The sequence below is a fragment of the Sceloporus undulatus genome, chromosome 9 (assembly GCF_019175285.1).
Source record: "Sceloporus undulatus isolate JIND9_A2432 ecotype Alabama chromosome 9, SceUnd_v1.1, whole genome shotgun sequence".
Lineage (NCBI taxonomy): Eukaryota > Metazoa > Chordata > Lepidosauria > Squamata > Phrynosomatidae > Sceloporus > Sceloporus undulatus.
Genome location: NC_056530.1, coordinates 5109817 through 5128857, shown reverse-complemented (window position 1 = coordinate 5128857; position 19041 = coordinate 5109817). Strand labels below are relative to the sequence as shown.

The window sequence follows — 19041 nt, the reverse complement described above, 5'->3', positions numbered from 1 at the left end:
GGAATGGGGCCTATGTATTTGTTTGAGATGGTCAGCTAAAGCTAATTCCACCAACTGCCACTTACTTTAGTTTTTTTCTGGGTTACAGTCTCTAAGCAATTTCACTTATAGGTCAGAGACCTCCTGTCATCAGGGACGTAGCCAGGATTTTGAGGGGGGGTGGTCCAGACTAAGTGCCACCATTTTGAAGGGCTGAAAGCCTGCCCCCCCCCCAGACAGAAAAAGAGGGTCAAGCCTTTACCTCAGGAAGGGGAAAGAGGGGAAGAAGGGGAGGGGGCTGCTCCACTTCCGTGCCATTACCAAAGGCTCCTCAGTTCATTCAGGGGAAAGGAGAGGCAGAGAGCTGTCTTTTGCGGGAAGGAAATAAAACAACCCGGGGCAGGGAAGTTTGTCCTTGGAGTGAAGGGAGGGGAGGAAAAAGAGAAAAAGAGGACTCACTCCCTGGCATCCTCCTCTCAGGGCTCCCGCTGCCCTGGCGCCTTCCCAAACCCCAAATGCGCGGGGAGCTCTGGCTGAAGCAGGAGCGCAACCAGGGCATGGTCCCTTTTGGGACGGGGTCCCGCCACGTCCTCTGCTCTCTGGAGGGCAACCTGCATGTGGAGGGGGGCAAGGGAGGGAGAGGGAGAGAGAGTATGCCAAATAGAGCGAAAGAGGGAGAGAGAAATCGCAGCCACACTTAGACTTCAATCTACTTCCCTCAGATGCATTTAGATGCAATATCATAATAATAATAATAATAATAATAATATAATAATATTGTAGAGAGATCTTGCAGCACCTTTGGGACTCACTGAAAGAAAGAAAATTGATGGCATGAGTTTTGAAGACAAGTCTACTCTCTTCAGATGCCTTTAGATGCAACCACAACAACATGTAGAGAGATCTTGTAGCCCCTTTGAGACTACCTGAAAAGAAACACATTGGCAGCATGAGTTTTCCTAGATGTGTTTCCTAGCATTTTCCTCAGATGCATTTAGATCTATATATAATAATAATAATAATAATAAATAATAATATAAGTAGAGAGATCTTGCGCACCTTTGAGACTCACTGAAAGAAAGAAATTGGAGCATGAGCTTTCCTAGACTTCAGTCTACTTCCTCAAGTGTATTTGTGGTTTGCAAAAGATCACCCAGTGGCTTTGTATGGTCCAGTTGGGAATCAAACCCTGGACTCCAGAGTCATAGTACTCCAGTGATCAAACCACTATGGAGTGGGGGGATTAAATAGGGCAGCTATGGGCCATTTGTGGCCCTGGTCATTGTTTTGTGGTCTCCCATCCATCCTCCCCAATTCCAAAATTATTATTATTATTATTATATTATTATTATTATTATTATTATTATTTTTTATAAAGAGGAGAGGATTTTTTGGAGCCTCTGGTTGCTAGCACACCATACCCTGTTTAACATTTATACATAGATATAGATATAGATATCTGTTTTTCCAGTCTGGAAGGACTTCCTCCCAGTCACGGGTTGCTTTTTTCCATCCAGTTTTTGGATGTAGCCCACATATTTATTTATTATTTATTTATTTATTTTTTCCTGCCTTTCTGCCAAAGTGGGACCCAAGGCGGCTAACAACACATAGAAAATACATTAAAACAACAATGAAAATCGATACAAAATAACATTAAAATTACAAATATAAAATACAAAGTTCCAGAGGTTAAAATCAGCCAAACCCATGCATCAGAGGGTGGTGAAATGAGGAGGGGGTCTTTGGCTTAGAGAGAGGTGAGAAGGAGTGAAAGACACTCTGTGCATGCTCAGGCACCCACTGCTTCTAAGACTGAGCATTGAAACAATAATTCTGAGGTTCAGAGGCTTGGCAGCCTTCCCTTCAACATAAGCAAGGTCCCTTCCAGAAAGACAATGGAGAGGGGGGGGGAGTGGGTTTAACTCATGGATAGAGGTCCCACTGGGCGACCATGGGCAGGTCACACTCTCTCAGCCCCAGAGAAACAACCTTGGAAAAATTTGCCAGGAAAACCCCATGATAGGTTTGCCTTAGGGTTGCCATGAGTCAGAAACAACTTGCAAGTAGCATCAGCAAAAGGCTCCAGGCTGCATGCACACTGCAGAAATAGTGCAGTTTGATAACACTTTAACTGCCCTGGCTCCATGCTATGGGATCCTGGGATTTGTAGTTTTGGGAGCTATTTAGCCATCTTTGCCAGTCACAAGAAACTGAAGTGCAATTCCCAGATCTCCTCATAATTTCATCATTTATTTCATTTCTGTGCCACCTTTTCCCCAGAAAAGGACCCAAGGCAGTTGGTTTTATGGTTGACACCACTTTAACTTCCATTATAGCTCTGTGCTATGGAATCTTGGATTTGTAGTTTTGAGGAGCTGTTTAGCCATCTCTGTCAGGTGCCACAACAAACTTCAATCCCAGCATTCCACAGCTGGAGCTCAAGAGGCAGTTAGTGGCATCAAACTGGATTTTTCTTTAGTGCAGATGCAAACGGAGTCCTTCCTCTCAAGCTGTTCATCAGATAAATTCAGGTGTATAAAGCAAAGTGCAGCTGCTCAAGCAATAAGCGGCAGCCACTCTGTTCATGCTCAGAGACACTCTGGCCTGTTACAGACAGCCCAAATAAAGCTGCTTCGAGTCACAGTGGAGATATGGTGTTTCCATGATGCCTGTGTCCTAAGAGTCCAACAGTTGCACCAAAGCCACGCTCCAGCGCTAAGGACTGGAGCGTGGCTTTGGTGTGGCTTCTGGACTCTTAGGACGCATGCATCATTGAAACACCATACTTCCGCTGTGACTCGAAGCAGCTTTATTTGGGCTGTCTGTAACAGGCCTCTGTTCATATTCTGAGACACTCGAGGAGGGCAAAAAAGGAGCTACTTGAGGATGAGCTTATGAAACATGAATGGGTTTTAATGGTTGGACACAAGTAGCTTCAATATATACCATTATACATATATAAACATACCAAACTCTGAAAAACTCCAAATACAAGTGTCCTCAGCATTTTGGATAAGGGAGATTCAACCTGTAGTTGATTATTGTATTAGAAGTCACCTTTTCTTTTTTATTTTTTAGAGCTTTCTACCTTACTTCCTTTTGATTTTTTCTTATCTTCTTTCTATCTTCCTTCTTCCTTTAGTTCTCCCTCCTCCCCTCATTTTTCCTTCTCTTTTTTCTGTGTTGTCTTTCCCTCTTCTTTCTTCCTCTTCCTCCTCCTCTCCTCTCCCTAAACGGAGACCTTTTTTTGGCAAAAAAAAGCACAGAGGGGGAGGCGGGAGAGGGAAGGAGAAGAGGGGGGGCAAAGATGTTTCTGGGGATGAGGTACCAGGCCCTCTCCCTCTCTCTCGTCTCCTGAGTCTGCTCCGACGGAAGGAGGAAGCAGGAGGAAGGAACTTGAACAGGCACTGCCCCCACCTCAAGGCTACGTCTCTGCTCCTCCCTCTCTCTCTCTCTCTCTCTGAGCCTCCCTGCTCCCTGAGACTTCCCCCCCCCTTTCCCTCTCCATCCAAGTCCGTGCTTTTGATGGAGGGGAGGAGGAGGGGGAGGAAGGAGCTTGAACATCCCCACTCTTGATGAGGGGGTCCAGACCCCCCAAAAAACCCTTGGCTAAATCCTTGCTGTCATCAAACTTCCCCATGCACCAGAATGACCTTTTGCTTTCCCCATAGCAGCTGTACTGTTTCTAAACATTGCCTTACAGCCATTTCCTTCTCAGATGTCAAAAATATGTGAATATGTGTGGTCACATTGGAGGTTGCTTGTATCAAGCAGCAAATTGGTGCAGCATTTAGTTGCTTTGTCTAAAGATCTTGAGTCTTTCAAGATCTACTTGAAAAAAAATGAATACATTATACAGCCAGAATGTTTACTACGAATCTTTTTAAAATTAAGGCATAAGAAATCTGTAACTGTGTTCTTACTTATGAATAAATGGAGTGTCTCATTGGATCATGTAGCCCTCAAGTCTCTGTGAGAATCCCAAAGACAAATAGCAACTCGATAAAGGTTAAGCCACTTCCCAGGGTGGGAGAAGGGCTTCCTTTGCTTTCCATTGAAAACACTAGGAACCACAGCATTCTGTAAATAGAAATAGTGATGGGAACGTGAGAGCATGAAGAAAGGTCAAGTGGACTAAAGGTTGTATGCAGGTCATGTGTCATACAGCCATGCCCTAGACCAGTGGTTCTTAACATTTGATCCTTAACCTGACCCTGAAGGAGGTTGCAGTGTCCTCAGAGGGAAGCCACGAAGACTTGAAGGTTGTTCAGACCACCTTCTTCCTGCAGTGGAGTGGCCACATGACAAAAGGAATGGCAAAGGCTGGCTGGCGGCACCTGGCACTACCTGCCACATGGCTGCTCCACTGAGCAGAGGAAGCAAACTGGGCAGCTGAACGACAGCAGAGATGACAACCAACCAGCCAGCCTTTACCTCTCTTTCTCTCTCTCCCTTCTTCCCCTCTTTCCCAGGGGAAAGAGAGGACACCTAAAACAAGGACCCGAGGTGATACAACAGGGAGACCATCAACCTTTTCTTCCAAGCTCCTTCTTCAAATAGTAATAACTCCATGAAAAAGTCTTTGTATCTCCATCCTTAGGGTGAGGCAGCTACACCTCCCTGACAACTCCTTCTCCTCCTCCAGTGCCACCACCACCTCAACTGTTCCTACACTCCCGAACTCAGGATCCTAATCTTGTAACTGCCTCCTCCACACTGAAAGGGGGGAGAGAAGATACAGAGCTTGCTTCACCACCACACCACCCTCATCATGGGGTCAAATTCACCAGCCTTTTGTAGAGTGCATGCCTTCTGAAGTGACATGTTGGTTTTTGAGGAGCCATGAGGGATGTCATAGTTGTCTCACTCCAAGGCTGGAGATACAAAGGGTTTTTGTTGGTGGTGTCACTTTTTGAAGAGAGAGTTTGGAGGAAAGTCACCTCACCTCCTCCCTGCAGTTAAGCAGCCACATGACAGGAGCACAGGCAAAGGCTGGCTGGCTGGCTGTACCTGTGCATTGTTGTTCCAACTACAAACTGGTGAGAAGATGCAGGAGAAAAATCTTCCCTCCACCTTTGGTACCTCTGAGGAAAGATTTTGGTTTAATTGTTAATGGTTCAGTGTTCAGGCATTATTATTATTATTATTATTATTATTATTATTATTATTATTATTAGGCTTTTACAATCTTGGGCAACAGAAAAGATAAAGAAAAGGATAAGAACCAGTATCATCCAGAAAACTGACCAGAGTTCCATCAGTATCTTTGCCTGTGTTAGATCCATACTAGACTAGGGCATAGCGGACGGGCAGGTCTTATCATATATGGCTAAAGGGAGACGAGAAAAATTAATGAATGGTAAAGCAATGATTGACTACTAATCATATCAGCTGTTGGTTAACAGGTGGGGTGGCCATACCAATAGTTTGGCCAGGTTATATCCAGATTCTAGGCATGACCCTCAATGCCCATTTGGGCCACCATTTGGCCTAGATTCCAAGCTTTTATTTGTAATAAATAAGTTTCTAGCTCTTGTAAATGTACAGGCACTCTTCTGTGAAAAAGTGGTAGGTAAGAAGGAAGGGAGAAGAGCACATTACAAGGGAGATAACGTGAAACAAGGGAAGAAGAGGAGGGAAGGGGGAATGAACAGTGTGAGTGACAGCTTGAAAGAAGCAAGGAAGGGTGTGAAGTGGGTTGAGCGGGGCAGAGGAAAGGGGAATGAGCACTTTAAATGGCAGTGTGTAAAAAGCAAGGGAGATTGGCATTGCAAGGGTGCAAGGTGAGGGAGGGAGTAGGAGGGAAGAGAGTGCATGGTGCAAGGGATAGAGTGCAAGAGGCAAGGGAGGGTACACTGCAAGGGTGTGAGGTGATGTAAGGGCAGTACAGGGAAGTGAGATGTGCAAGTAGCTGCATGTAAGAAGCAATGGAGTGCATTGCAAGAGTGTGATATGAGGCAGCAGAAAGACTAGAGAGTGATTGGTGCAAACAATAAAGTACAAGAAGCAAAGAGACTTTCAGGAAGGCTTGCTGAGAAGCAGTGATGGGATATTTCATGATTATGCAGAGATTTGGCCTCTCATTTACTTGTCTAGCACTTTAAACACTACTCTAGTGCTGGCCTATGACTAATAAAGATTCTATTCTATTCTATTCCTACTCTATACTGGTTCTCTTGGACCAGTTATAACTGTAAAAATGGTATGAAGATCGAAACCAAGTGTATGAAAAAATGTCCCAATTCATGCACTGAATTTGAATAATTAGAATGAAAACAGAGTAATTTACCTAATTAGAATAATTATTATACTATATAAATTATGGTTTGAGAAAGTGGAATATGGTAACCTTACTCACAGAAGCAAGACCAGACTGTTGTCCTGATGCACCTGGTTGTCCATTGAGAGAAGCATGAACTTGCCCAAGAAAGGCCGTTGGATATGTATTCTATACTCATTCATTTCCACACAGACTAATGGGAATATATGACCCTCCTCACACTCTTTAATGCTGGTATTCCCTTTCTTAGCACATGTGGAGAATGAAGAACAATACAGTGAAACTCTGGAGAACTTTGGGAACAACCACCTTTCTCAGAACAACCATGAGCTTTCCACAGGCTTCCTGAATCTGGCTGTCTTCGCCAGGGAAGTCACAGCACTTTTCAAAAACATGGTAAGGCAATAGCAAGGTCTTATAGATGGGTATTTCAAGGGCCTGTATTCTTCTTGCTTCAATGAAGAGTGGGACATGTGCCCTATTTTACCGACACTGGTGAAAATTAGTTTTTTGAATTACAGTTCCCAGGATCTCACAGCCACTTTCCACACTGTATTGGGGGAACTGTACTAGTACCGTATATACTCATGTATAAGTCAACCCCATGTATAAGTCAAGGACAGGTTTTGGGGACAAAATTTTGGATTTTGATATGACCCATGGATAAGTCAAGGGTACAACTTAGAGAAATGTAACAAAGGATGTAAATGACAAAGCCCCCCTTGTGCACGCATACTCTCCTTGCAAAATACTATCAGGGCAGTTTTCCTCCTCCCTGGGAAAGAGAGAGACATACACACACACTCTCTCTTCTTGTAAAAAAAAAGCAATCCGGACTCTCCCTCCTTTCCCAGGGAGCAGGGGAACAGCCCCAATTGCTTTTTGTGAGGCATATGCATGTGTGTATGCCTTTCTCTTTACCAGGGAGCAGGGAAAGAAACCTGATTGATTGCTTTTTGCAAGGAGAGAGAATGTGTAGTGAGTGTGTATGAATAAATAATAATAATAATAATAATAATAATAATAATAATAATAATAATAATAATGTATGCCTTCCTCTCGTTACCAGGGAGCAGGGAAAGAACCCTGATTGATTGCTTTTTGCAAGGAGAGTGTGTCTCTTTCTCCTTTTCCAGAGGGGGAGGGAAGCAATGGGGCTCTTTTCCTGCTCTCTGGGGAAAAGGGAGACATGCACACACATCCCTTGCAAAAAGCAATGGGGATTCTTTCCCTCTCTGGGAAAAAGGGAGACATGCACACACACGCCTTGCAAAAAACAGTGTGGCTCTTTTCCTGCTCCCTGGGGAAAAGGGGGACACACACACACACACACACACACGTTCCTTGCAAGAGCAATCGGGGCTCTTTCCTTGCTCCCTAGAAAAAGGAGACACAAACAACTTGCAAAAAGAAATGGGGACTCTTTCCCTCTCTGGGAAAGAGGGAGACAACACACACACATGAGCACCTTGCAAAAGCAATCAGGGCTGTTTCCCTCTTCCCAGAGAAAGGAGGAACTCACTCTTCTTGGCTGAGCAGCAGCTGCAGAGGTAAGGCGAATGGTGTCTTGGGCGGAACTTTCTCAGCACTATTACCGTATTGACCCTTGTATAAGCTGGGTCAGAATTCTGGGCTCAAGTTTTTGGCATAAATTTTTCGACTTATAGTCAAGTATATACGGTAGTTGTTTTTTTGGGGGGCTTTGCTAATGTAGGGCAGGCTAATAACAATGGCTACGATATGTACCATGCCATTCAAGAAAGATGGAATATTTTATCTTTTGGAAATCTTTCCTTTTTATTGGATGCCAGATACTATGCTTGAAAAATACATTTATCTATTTATTATATTATTTATGAGTTACATTTGTATTCTGTATTGAGCCAGGACGGAGTTTGCTGTTGTTGTGTGCCTTCAAGTCACTTCTGACTTACAGCAATCCTAAGGCAACCCCATCAAAGGTTTTTGTGAGGCTGAAAGTGTGTGACCTACCCAGTGCGATTCCATGACCCAAGCAGGAAATTGAACCCTGGTCTCCAGAGCCATAGTACAACACTCAGACCACTACTTCACAATGCCTCTAGCCAGGATGGAGTGCATGCCCCCCCTTCCTTCTACTTTTATTTCATGACAACCCTGTGAGTTTGGTCAAGCTGAGAGTGAGTTTCATTGGTCAATGGGGATTTGAACATGGATTCTGCAAGGCCCAATCCAGTACTATAACCACATTGGCTGAGAAAAGGTAGCTTTCATATCATTAACTACCACTGTGTGCAAAAGTGAGGTTGTTCTGTATAAAACACAATTTGCACATTTACCTTTATTTTTGTTTTGAACTACAAATTTAATTGGATAATCTGATAATTGAATTTATAGTCCAAAACATCTGGGGATCATCAGCTTGCTCAGTAGCGTCACTAGGATTGGCTTCACTCAGTGTGGTAATTCATAGTGTTAGCCCCCCATTAACCTCTTCTGATATCATAGCAGATAGAATCTTAATAATGTTTTTTGTACTAATGTTATTCATAAATTGTAATTCTTGTGTATCACTGAATGTCATGGCAATAGTTGTGACATGAACGACTAGCAAAATTAAAATTATACCTTTAAATAACAATATCATACGCACAACCTAAATGTATTAATACTTGGTTAAAGTGAAAATTTGATAAGGTATTATGCTTTAAAGAAAATTTTAAAAGAATATATAATTTTTTAAAAATTAATTTTTTAAATGTATTTTTAGAAAACCTCTCCTTTCTCCTCCCACTCAGCCTTACCCCATTCACACCATCTCTTCTGTTGAGCTCCAGTGTTTTAAAGGCACACAGGTGAATGCTACAGCCACTTTCTCCCCAAAGGCAAATGTTTGGGGAACAATGTTACTACCTCCCCCTTAGGGTATCACCTGCTCCAGCCTGCATTCCCTTCAACCCCTACTGATTCCCCAGAGTCTGGGAAAGGTCATGCTGCACAGTTACAGCAAAAACATGTTATATTTAACCCACTGCTTGTCTGGATGACACAGTTTCCTTCTTGGCATGTGGCTAGTTCTCTCTGCTGAGCTGCATTCTGGGAGTCAATGCTGGGAGGAGTCTGAACCCTAAATTCTGCAGAAGGCTGGCAGAGGTGTGCGCCTAATGGTGCATGAATTTTAATTTTTTTTATATAGTCAGGGAGGTTTTGGAGATTAGAGGAGAAGCTGACCTGAAAACATTGTTGGAGGGGGCTCGTTAAATTTTTCACTTTTCTTTCCCCTTTTTCCTTAAGGGGCTTGTGGGGGCTTTTCCTCAGATGAAGTGAGTCAGAGACTTCCCTCTGGAAGGAGCTAGTAGCCAGGAGCTCTACATAACCATTGGCCAGTGACTTCAACTCAGTGCCAGAACTTGGGGACAAAGGCCAAGTTTAGCAGGGTAAGCCCACAGTCTTGTTTCAGTGTCTCCTTAAGACTTCTCAGTATGGACACTGAAGGCCCTGCTGCAATCACCTGCAACACCTGTGCAATGTTTGTCTTCTTGCCAAGGGATGTGGGGAACTCCACCTGCACTAAGTGCAAGTTGGTAGCCTTCTTAGAAGAGAAAGTACAGCAGCTGGAGGCCCAGGTAGCTACACTTCAGCATCTTAGGGAGCAAGAGGTTTTCCTGACCAGAATGTAGCAGACGGTCTTGGATGGGAAACACACAGAAAAAGTTGCTGGGGAGGAGGAGGTCACTTCGCACACAACAGAAGTAAAATTCTGTGAGCTTGCAGCTACAGAATAGATTTCAATCTCTCTCTACTATCAAAGATGATGAGGAACAGCAGCAGGGACAGAGCAGGGGATCCAGAGAGTTCCACCAAAGGGAACAGCCGCTGCTAAGCCTCGGAGGAGGCATGTGATGGTCGTGGGGGACTCTTTGTTGAGAGGCACTAAGCCAGTGGTTTGTGGGCCTGACAAGATGTCTTGGGAGGTGTGCTGTCTCCCTGGGGCAAACATCCGTGATATGACAGAGAGGTTGACAAGACTTGTCAAGCCTACTGACCATTATCCCTTTCTTTTGGTTCATGTGGGAACCAATAATACTGCAAGGCACAGCCTTCAGAATATCATAAGGGATTATGAGGCTTTGGGTAGGAAGTTGAAAGAGATGGATGCATAAGTTGTCATCTCATTTCTTCTCCCAGTTGAAAGGCATGGTCCAGGAAGGGAGAAGAAAATAGTGGATGTAAATAACTGGCTCCGTAGATGGTGCCGCCAAGAACGGTTTGGATTCTTGGACCATGGGCTGCGGTTCCATGAGGAGGGAGTTCTGGCAAGGGATGGGTTGCATCTTACGCTAGTTGGCAAAAACATTTTTGCCAATAGTCTGAGTTATGTGGGGGAGGGAGACAGTATTCTGGAAGGCAAAGGGGCTGGAGAAAATAGTCAAACTGACACAGAGGGAACAAGGTAAACAGTGCAAGGACCCAAAAGTGGGAGGCAAAAAATCTTGCACAGGCAGCAAGTAAAGAGGACCCATGGTCTGTGATGTCTCTACACTAATGCACAGAGCATGGGAAATAAGCAAGATGAACTTCAACTCCTAGCACAACAAAGCACATATGATATAATAGGCCTCACTGAAACCTGGTGGGATGAGTCTCACGATTGGAATGTAGAAATAGAGGGATATAACCTTTTCAAGAGAAACAGGCCAAACAGGAAAGGAGGAGGAATAGACTTATATGTCAGGGACATTTACACCAGTGAAGAGATCCAGGACATCAATCCTGGAAGCCAGGTGGAGAGCATCTGGATAAAAATTAAAGGGGAGGAAAACAACAAAGATGTTATTGTGGGAGTCTACTACAGACCCCCAAGTCAGGTGGAGGAATTGGATGGTGTCTTTCTAGAACAGAGGACCACACACTCAGAAAGGAGAAATGTAGTAGTGATGGGTGACTTCAACTATCCTGATATTTGCTGGAAGTCAAACTCAGCCAAGTCCTCAAAGTCTAGCAAATTTCTCACTTGCCTCAAAGACAATTATATTATCCAAAAGGTGGAAGAGGCAAGAAGGGAGTCAGCTATTTTAGATCTGATCCTAACCAACAAGGATGACATGGTTAATGGGGTGCAAGTGGTGGGATCCTTAGGTAGAAGTGACCATGTTCTTCTCCTGGAATTTGTTATACAGCGGAAAGGAGAACCCAGGTATAATCAGACACACATTCTAGACTTTAGGAGAACTGATTTCAGTAAACTTAGAGAAATACTGGGGGTGATCCCATGGTCAGGAATACAAAAAGAGAAGGGAGTTCAAGACGGATGGGACTTTCTCAAAAGATACTGAAGGCACAATTTCAAACAGTTCCAATGAGAAAGAAAAATGGGAGATGTCTCGCGAAACCAGGATGGGTGACTAAGGAACTTTCAACTGAGCTAACTTTTAAACAGAGCATGTATAAGAAATGGAAATATGGGGAAATCACCAAACAGGAATTCAAACAAATAGCAAACACATGTGGGGTAAAGTCAGAAAAGCTAAAGCGCAGAATGTACTCAGGCTTGCTAGAGAGGTTAAAAACAATAAAAAGGGCTTTTTTGGACATGTCCGCAGCAAAAAGAAGAAGAAGGAAACGGTAGGGTCACTTCGTGGAGAAGATGACAAAACTCTAACAGAAGACAGAGAAAAGGCAGAATTACTCAACACCTTTTTTGCTTCAGTCTTCTCAGAAAAGGCAAGGGGGATAACCTGAGGATAATGGAGCAGAGGACAGAGTAGAGGAATTTCAGCATAGAATAAGTAAAGAGATAGTACAGAAATACCTGGTTAACCTAAACCAGGGGTAGGCAACCTTTTTGAGCCGGGGGCCGGGTTGCTGTCCCTCAGACAACTGGGGGGCCAAAGCCGGGGGGGTGGAGTTTCCACCCTCTGGGGGCGTGGCTGCATGCTGGGGGTGGAGCTTCCACACTCCAGGGGCGGGACCACATGCTCCGCCCCTGGAGTGATAACAATAATAATAATAGTTCCAAGCATAACTACTGCAAAGCAATTCAAAAAAAAAAAAGCATGCACACTGTCTCAACCCAGAAAGGCAGAAGGTGCTGAGAGGGGATTTTGCACACACACACACACACACACAACGCCTGTCTCTCACGCACACAACCTCCCCCTGTCTCTCACATACACCCTCTCTCACACAACTTGCTCTCTCACACACACAACCCACTTCTCTCTCACACATACACACACCAAACCCTGTCTAACACACACAACCACCCCCTCTCTCATATACACAACCCACTTCTCTCTCTCTCTGTGTCTCACACATACACACACACAAAACCCATCTCTCTCACACACAACCTCCTTTTCTCTTACACAACCCACTTTTATCTCTCCCTCTCATACACAACTCACTTTTCTCTCTCTCATACACACATACACAACACATCTCTCTCTCACATACAACCTCGCCTTCTCACACACCCTCTCACACAACCCACTCTCACAAAGACATACACAACTCTTTCTCTCTCACACACACACAAAACACACCTCTCTCTTACATACACACTGCTCTTACACATACATACACACAACTCCTCTCTCTCTCTCTCTCTGCCCCTCTGCTCTAAAATGAGGGGAGGCCCCTCAGAGGCCAGGAAGGAGGCAGGGGACACCCGCGCTGGCATCCTTGCCGGCTCTTTACTGGCTTTTGAGGGCCTCCAAGCCCCTCAGACTCCTTCCCGGCTTCTGAGGGGCCTCCAAGCCCCTCAGAGGCCGGAAAGGAGGCGGAGGACCCCCGCGCGCGCGCCCTTGCAGGCTCCTTCCCGGCTTCTGAGGGGCCTGCGCGAGAGGCTCAAGGCCCCGCGCGGCTGCCCCTTGGGGCCTTTGGCGGCGGCAATCGGCGGCAGGACCGAGCAGGGGCCAGTCCCAACGGCTCCACGGGCCGCATGCGGCCCGCGGGCCGTAGGTTGCCTACCCCTGTATAAGTCTCCAGGACCAGATGAACTACATCCAAGGATATTAAAAGAACTAGCAAATGTAATATCGGAACCATTGGCAATAATCTTTGAGAACTCCTGTTGGGTCCTTGCACTATTTGTCTTATTTCCTCTATGTCAGTTTGACTATTTATTCTATCCCTTTCGCCTTCCATAATATTGTCTCCCTCAGTTTAAAGCCCTCTTGATCAAATTCTTGAAGCTGTTGGCAAAAACATTTCTTCCAACTGGCATGAGATGCAACCCATCCATTGCCAGAAGCCCCCCCCCCCCCCTGGAACCACAGCCCATGATCAAACAATTCAAATCGTTCTTGACAGCACCATTTGCAGAGCCAGTTGTTTACACCTGCTATTTTCCTCCGCCTTCCTGGACCATGCCCTTCAACTAGCAGAAGAGACGAGATGACAACTTGTGCATCCATTTCTTTCAGCTTCCTACCAAGCGCCTCATAACCCCTTCTGATGTTCTGAAGGCTGTGTCTTGCAGTATCATTGGTTCCCACATGGACCAAAAGGAAAGGGTATTGGTCAGGAGGCTTGACCAGTCTTGTCAGCCTGTCTGTCACATCATGGATCTTTGCCCCAGGGAGACAAAAACCTCTCGAGACATCTTGTCAGGCCTACAAATCACTGCTTCTGTACTCCTCATCAAGGAGTCCCCCACTACGACCACATGCCTCCTGCGAGGCTTAGCAGCAGCTGTTCCCTCTGGTGGAACTCTCAGGCTCCTCTGCTCTGTCCTTGAAGTCTGTCCATTCTGCTCTCCCTCATCTTCCTTGATAAGTGAAAGAGCTTCAAATCAATGTGTATGTATATATAAATTAGTTGATAGAAATTATATGTGAATAAGTGTTTTAAATGATTATTTTTCATCTGAAAAAAATCTTGTATACCAGTGCACAAGGTATCACCCTATATTTACCTCTTACAGGTGCAGAATTTGAACAATATTGTCTCCTTCCCCCTGGACAGCCTACTGAAGGGCCAACTTAAAGATAGTCGATTGGTAAGTGTTCTTTAACATTTGGGAAGAATGTGGTTATTAGGAGTTGGTGGGAAGGGTGCTTAGGAAATGATATGCACAAAAGAAGTAGTTCAATAGATCATTGTGCCACCTTTATTGCATTCATATTTTGATAGCTAGTCATTTTATTGGAATGAGTCTCTTCAGAGGGTAAGACTTTGGGTACAATGCCAGAAGCAGGGATGTAACCAGGATTTTAGGAAAGGGGGGGTCCAGACTAAGTGCCACCATTATAATGGGGCTTGGGTGCGGTGGCGCAGCAGCACAGACCATTCATTTTTCTAATGGAAGGAGGGGTTCAGACCCTAAGCACCCCCCCCTTGGCTACATCCCTGCCAGAAGCCAACCCAAGAAATTTCTGTGTCTTGAGGTGGCCATGACGATGTTTTCTCCCTCATTCTACATACCGAAGTTGGTGTTGCAGTGGAATAGCATTCGCCACCACACTGAAGGCAAAGAGTCTGGTTTAACAGAACAAAGTGCTGGTTCTCACACTGTGGGGCAGGACCCCTGGAGAGGGGCTCAGGGATTGCTCAAGGGGGAGGCATGAGCTTTGGGAGCCTTGAGCCTTCTTCTCCTCCACTCCACTCAAGCCTTTTCTGTCCTAGAGGGGAAGAGAGGGTGCTAGGAGCCTCTGCCAGATGGAGGCGGAGAACTATTTTCTTATTACACTGCTCCCTCGGGTTACGAAATTAATTCGTTCCGCAGCTGCTTTCGTAACCCGAAAAGCCTTCGTAAGCCGAATTGCCATAGGCGCTAATGGGGAAAAGCCGCGTTTCGTGCGAAAAAGCGCCAAAAAGCACCAAAAAATTTTTTCGTAACCCGAAAAAACATTCGTAACCCGGAACAATTATTTCCAATGGGATTTTTTCGTATCCCGGAAATTTCGTAACCTGGGTATTTCGTATCCCGAGGTACCACTGTAATTGTAAGGAATGTAAGGCTTCTCCACCCACCCCCAATCCTTCAGAGCCATGAGAGACCCCAAAAGCACCCCTACCAGCAGCTGCTGCTACTGAGAGAGGTGGCACTGTAGCCTCCAAAGCATTTAGGTTCAGAGGCTGCTGCGCAAGCCCGGTAGCCATGCCAATAGCCATGCCAGTCCCTCCGGGTGTACCACCCCACCAGGTTTCACCCCCCTCTGGTGTATCACCAGATGTGATCCACATTCCTCCACACACCCTTAATGACACCACTGCATCTACCCTGGTTTTTTTAGACACTTCAGACTTAGCTTAAATCATCTGAAATGTAGTTCTTTTCGGTGCCTATCTGCAGAATCATCTACCAACATGGGTTTCACTGCGCCTGCGCAGTGTGCCGGAACCTACTGGAATCAATGGGCAGGTTTACTCTGCAACATATTGAAACTTTTTGGCGGTAACTCCGCCCACCCGTTATAAGGCCCCTGCCTCCCGCTCTTTTCCCCAGTTCCTTTTTTTCCGCCGCGCTAGCTGCTTCAGAGGGAACTTTTGCTTGCTTGGAATCACTTTCGCTTTTTGACCTCGGACGTTTTTTGACCATTCTTGTCTCCCGCCCTGGTAAATTCGGACTTTCGGACTGTTGACCTCGTTTTCGGACTTCCATCGGTTTGACGACTTGTCGAGAAATGCCTGCGGCTTTCAAGAAGTGCGACCTTGCAAGGCAAGTGCCCGTCCCGGACCCGCAATCCTCTCTGCCTGCTGTGCCTTGGCCCGAGCCACGATCCAAGGCCTGCCAGCTCTGCAATCCCTCTCCTCTAAGGCTCGCAAGAAAACCGTGAGTCCCGGCTCAATTCGGCGATCGCCCTGGGGAAGGTGCAGGAGGGAGGCTCGGGTCTTCTTCTGTCCGCCGTTGCGCCCCCTGCTTCGTCATCCGGGCAGTGTCTCCAGCGTGGGCTCGGGGAGAGTCGCTGTCCCCCAGCGTGGGTGGGTGTGCCCGGCGGGACCCCTTCACCACCTCCGATGTGGCGTGGCTCTAAACCGCCCAGCGCACACCGCCAAACCCTCCAAGCGCCCCCGAGAAACCATCGGGGACTGAGGGGTACGAGCGGGCCTCCAAGCCGAGGAAGGGATCGGAGGGTTCCGTTCGAAGGAGCGGGCTGAGCCGGGGGTCCATCTCGCCTCGCCCTCATCATCCAAGGGTCCAAGGGATCTCACAATGCGAGACCTAGGACCGCACCGAGCCGAGGCTCTTCGTCATCGACAGCGGCTTTGCTGTCTCCCTGGATCTCCCGGACAATCCGTTCTTCCCATCGGAGGAGCCTCCCACAGCCTGGGAAGAAGGGCACCACTGACGAGACGGGTCGTGACTCTGCTCCAAAAAGCCCTCAAGGATGGCCCACCACGACCCACCGGAGGGCGAAGAGAGAAGAAGCGCTCTTCCTCCAAACAGGCTCCGCCTCGATTCGGCTGTCCCTGCGGACCAGGAGCGACGCCGGTAACGACGGGGGACCGGCTCCGGATACACCTTCGCCTCCTCCGACCATGGACTTCATCCACGGGACGGATGACACTCGTACCGGCTCGCTACCCCTGATCACCGATCCGACACGAGGAGGAAGAGCCCACCCCCCGTGGACAGGAGTGTCCGGACCTCTTTTACGACATGCAGTCGCGCCGTTACTACATGTCGGTCCCGGAGGACAGAGCCTTGAGGGAGTTCACTAAGTTGAAACTCATCCTGGGGACCACACCAACCCGCCTAGATGGTCCCGAACGTATCAGTTATGAGAGGTCACCGTTCTCTCACACCCGTAGACGCGAGAGGTCGCCGTCTCCACTCCGAAGGCGCGGGAGGTGCGTTTCCATCCCGCAGACGCTCCCGTCTTCGGTCGTATTTATAACCAACCGCTCGAGATCCCAGGTCAGGGTGACGGATCCTCTTTCCTCCGACCTGACTCGGACGACGAGCCCGCTGCCGCCTTCCAGGCGCCCTCGGACAGGAGGATGCTCTCTCGGGATCTGCCTCCCCCCAGAGGATGCATATACCCGGAGCCTTCTTCCCCATCCGACGACGTCCGCTCCTTCACCGAGCACGTTGTGAAGATGGCGAGGGCCCTCGACATCCGAGCTCGCTTCCGCGGAGGGGATGAACGCCGGGAACCCGGTTTGAGCGTCGGGTGCACGGACGAGTCCCCGACCCCGCCGTGCCTTCCCCTCCTTCCCTCCAGACCATTGTCCAGAGGTCTTGGGAGTCTCCGGCCCGCCCTTTCGGCACATCCCGCAAGGTGGAGTCGTCTTACAGGGTAGCCCCAGCGAGGCTGCTCCTGGCTGCTGAAAAACCCCAGACCCAATAGCGGCTATCGTGGAGGGAGCCCAGCACAGCTTGTCCCCAAGCAGGCCACTCTCTCCGTCGACCGGGGAGCTAAGAAGGGTGACGGAACTGGCCAAGAAGGCCTATCGGCGTCTGGCTCTTGGGGTCAAGGCCGCCAATTACAACCGCCTGCATGGGGGCCTACATCCAGACCCTCATGGAACGGATCTCCCTCTGGTCCAGACGTCCCAAGATGACATCCAGAGGCAGCTGGTGTGAGATCAGAGAAGAGGCCCATTCCATTGGAAGCTGGCTCATCACACACTCCAGGAACATGGCAGACTGCTCCGGGAGTCCATGGCGTCTGCCATGGCCCTCCGACGGCATGCCTGGTTGAGGGCCTCTCGACCTAACCCTACCGTCAGAGGCTGCCATTGAGGACATGCCGCTGACGGGACCGGGCTCTTCCACGCCGAGAGCCGAGAGACCGCCTGAACCGCAAGTTCAGGATGAAGGCGGCGCGGCGAGAGAGCATGGCATGTCTTCAGCACCGGCTTCTCCGTTCCGGAAGCCCAGCAGGCCGTGGCAACCTCAAGGTCAGTCACAGGGGACCTTCTCCCGGGCAGGCAGCCCCAGCAGCAGGGCTCCCAGAGGCACGCTACCCTCCACAGTCTTCCTCCTCCTCTGGCCGTCGCAACTTCCCCCCTCGGTTACCGCAAGTCCCGCCGGCCAGGACAACCGACCAGGGGAAGAAGAGAGCCTGAAGGGACGCAGCGCGCTTCGTCCCCTTCACCTCTCTCTTTTTGGACATTTTGAGGCCCTACGTTAACATCTGGGCCTCTATAACATCGGACTCGTGGGTTCTCAACATCGTCCGTAGGGGTTATGCCCTCGAGTTCCAAGAGCTCCCTCCAACTGGAGCCTTCATGTCCACTCCACCCTCGGACACCCTTCTCGACGAAGTGCGCACCTTGCTTGGTAAAGGGGCAATCTCCCCTTTGCCGCCCGACGAATCTCCTGGGCCTTTTTCTCTATGGTACTTCACGGTGACCGAAAGCGGATGGGGGTATCAGGCCCATCCTGGACTTGAGACAACTGAAATTGTTTCTGGACTACCGTCGCTTTCGAATGGTAACCTTGGCTTCCATTCTGCCTTTGCTTCACCAGGGCCTGTGGTTTGCGACCGTCGACCTGAAGGACGGCATATTTCACATCGGGATCCGGGAGTCCCACCGGAGATTCCTGCCTTCACTGTCGGCGCCGACTCGTACCACTACAACGTGCTTCCTTTCGGCTTGGCCACGGCCCCACGTGTCTTCACAAAATGCATGGCACCGGTGGTTGCCATACCTTCATCAGAAGGGCTTATGGTTTTTCCCTACCTGGACGACTGGCTGTTTGCCGCCGACTCTCAAGACGAGCTGCAGGAGGCACGTCTCCTTCGCCTTGCGCCGCTCTTGGACTCCCTGGGCTGGTCGTCAACAGGGAAAAGTCCCACTTTTACCAACACAGACAGGTCAGTTCATCGGAGCCAATCCTCGACTCA

The 19041-nt window shown here is 48.0% G+C and overlaps 1 protein-coding gene across 9 annotated transcripts in view; it reads left to right on the top strand.

The window, feature by feature from the left end:
• ASAP3 (ArfGAP with SH3 domain, ankyrin repeat and PH domain 3) overlaps positions 1–19041 on the top strand; it is a 116698-nt gene that overhangs the window by 16531 nt on the left and 81126 nt on the right. For 8 of the 9 annotated variants that reach the window (XR_006100666.1, XR_006100668.1, XR_006100667.1 and 5 more), the window contains 2 exons: positions 6513–6658; positions 14169–14243. Coding sequence is in view for 6 of the 9 variants with exons in the window: in XM_042439205.1 (XP_042295139.1) it covers positions 6513–6658; positions 14169–14243 (221 nt within the window). In the remaining 3 variants the exon portion in view is untranslated. The remainder of the gene's footprint in view (positions 1–6512; positions 6659–14168; positions 14244–19041) is intronic. The other variant, XM_042439204.1, reaches the window with a different exon arrangement.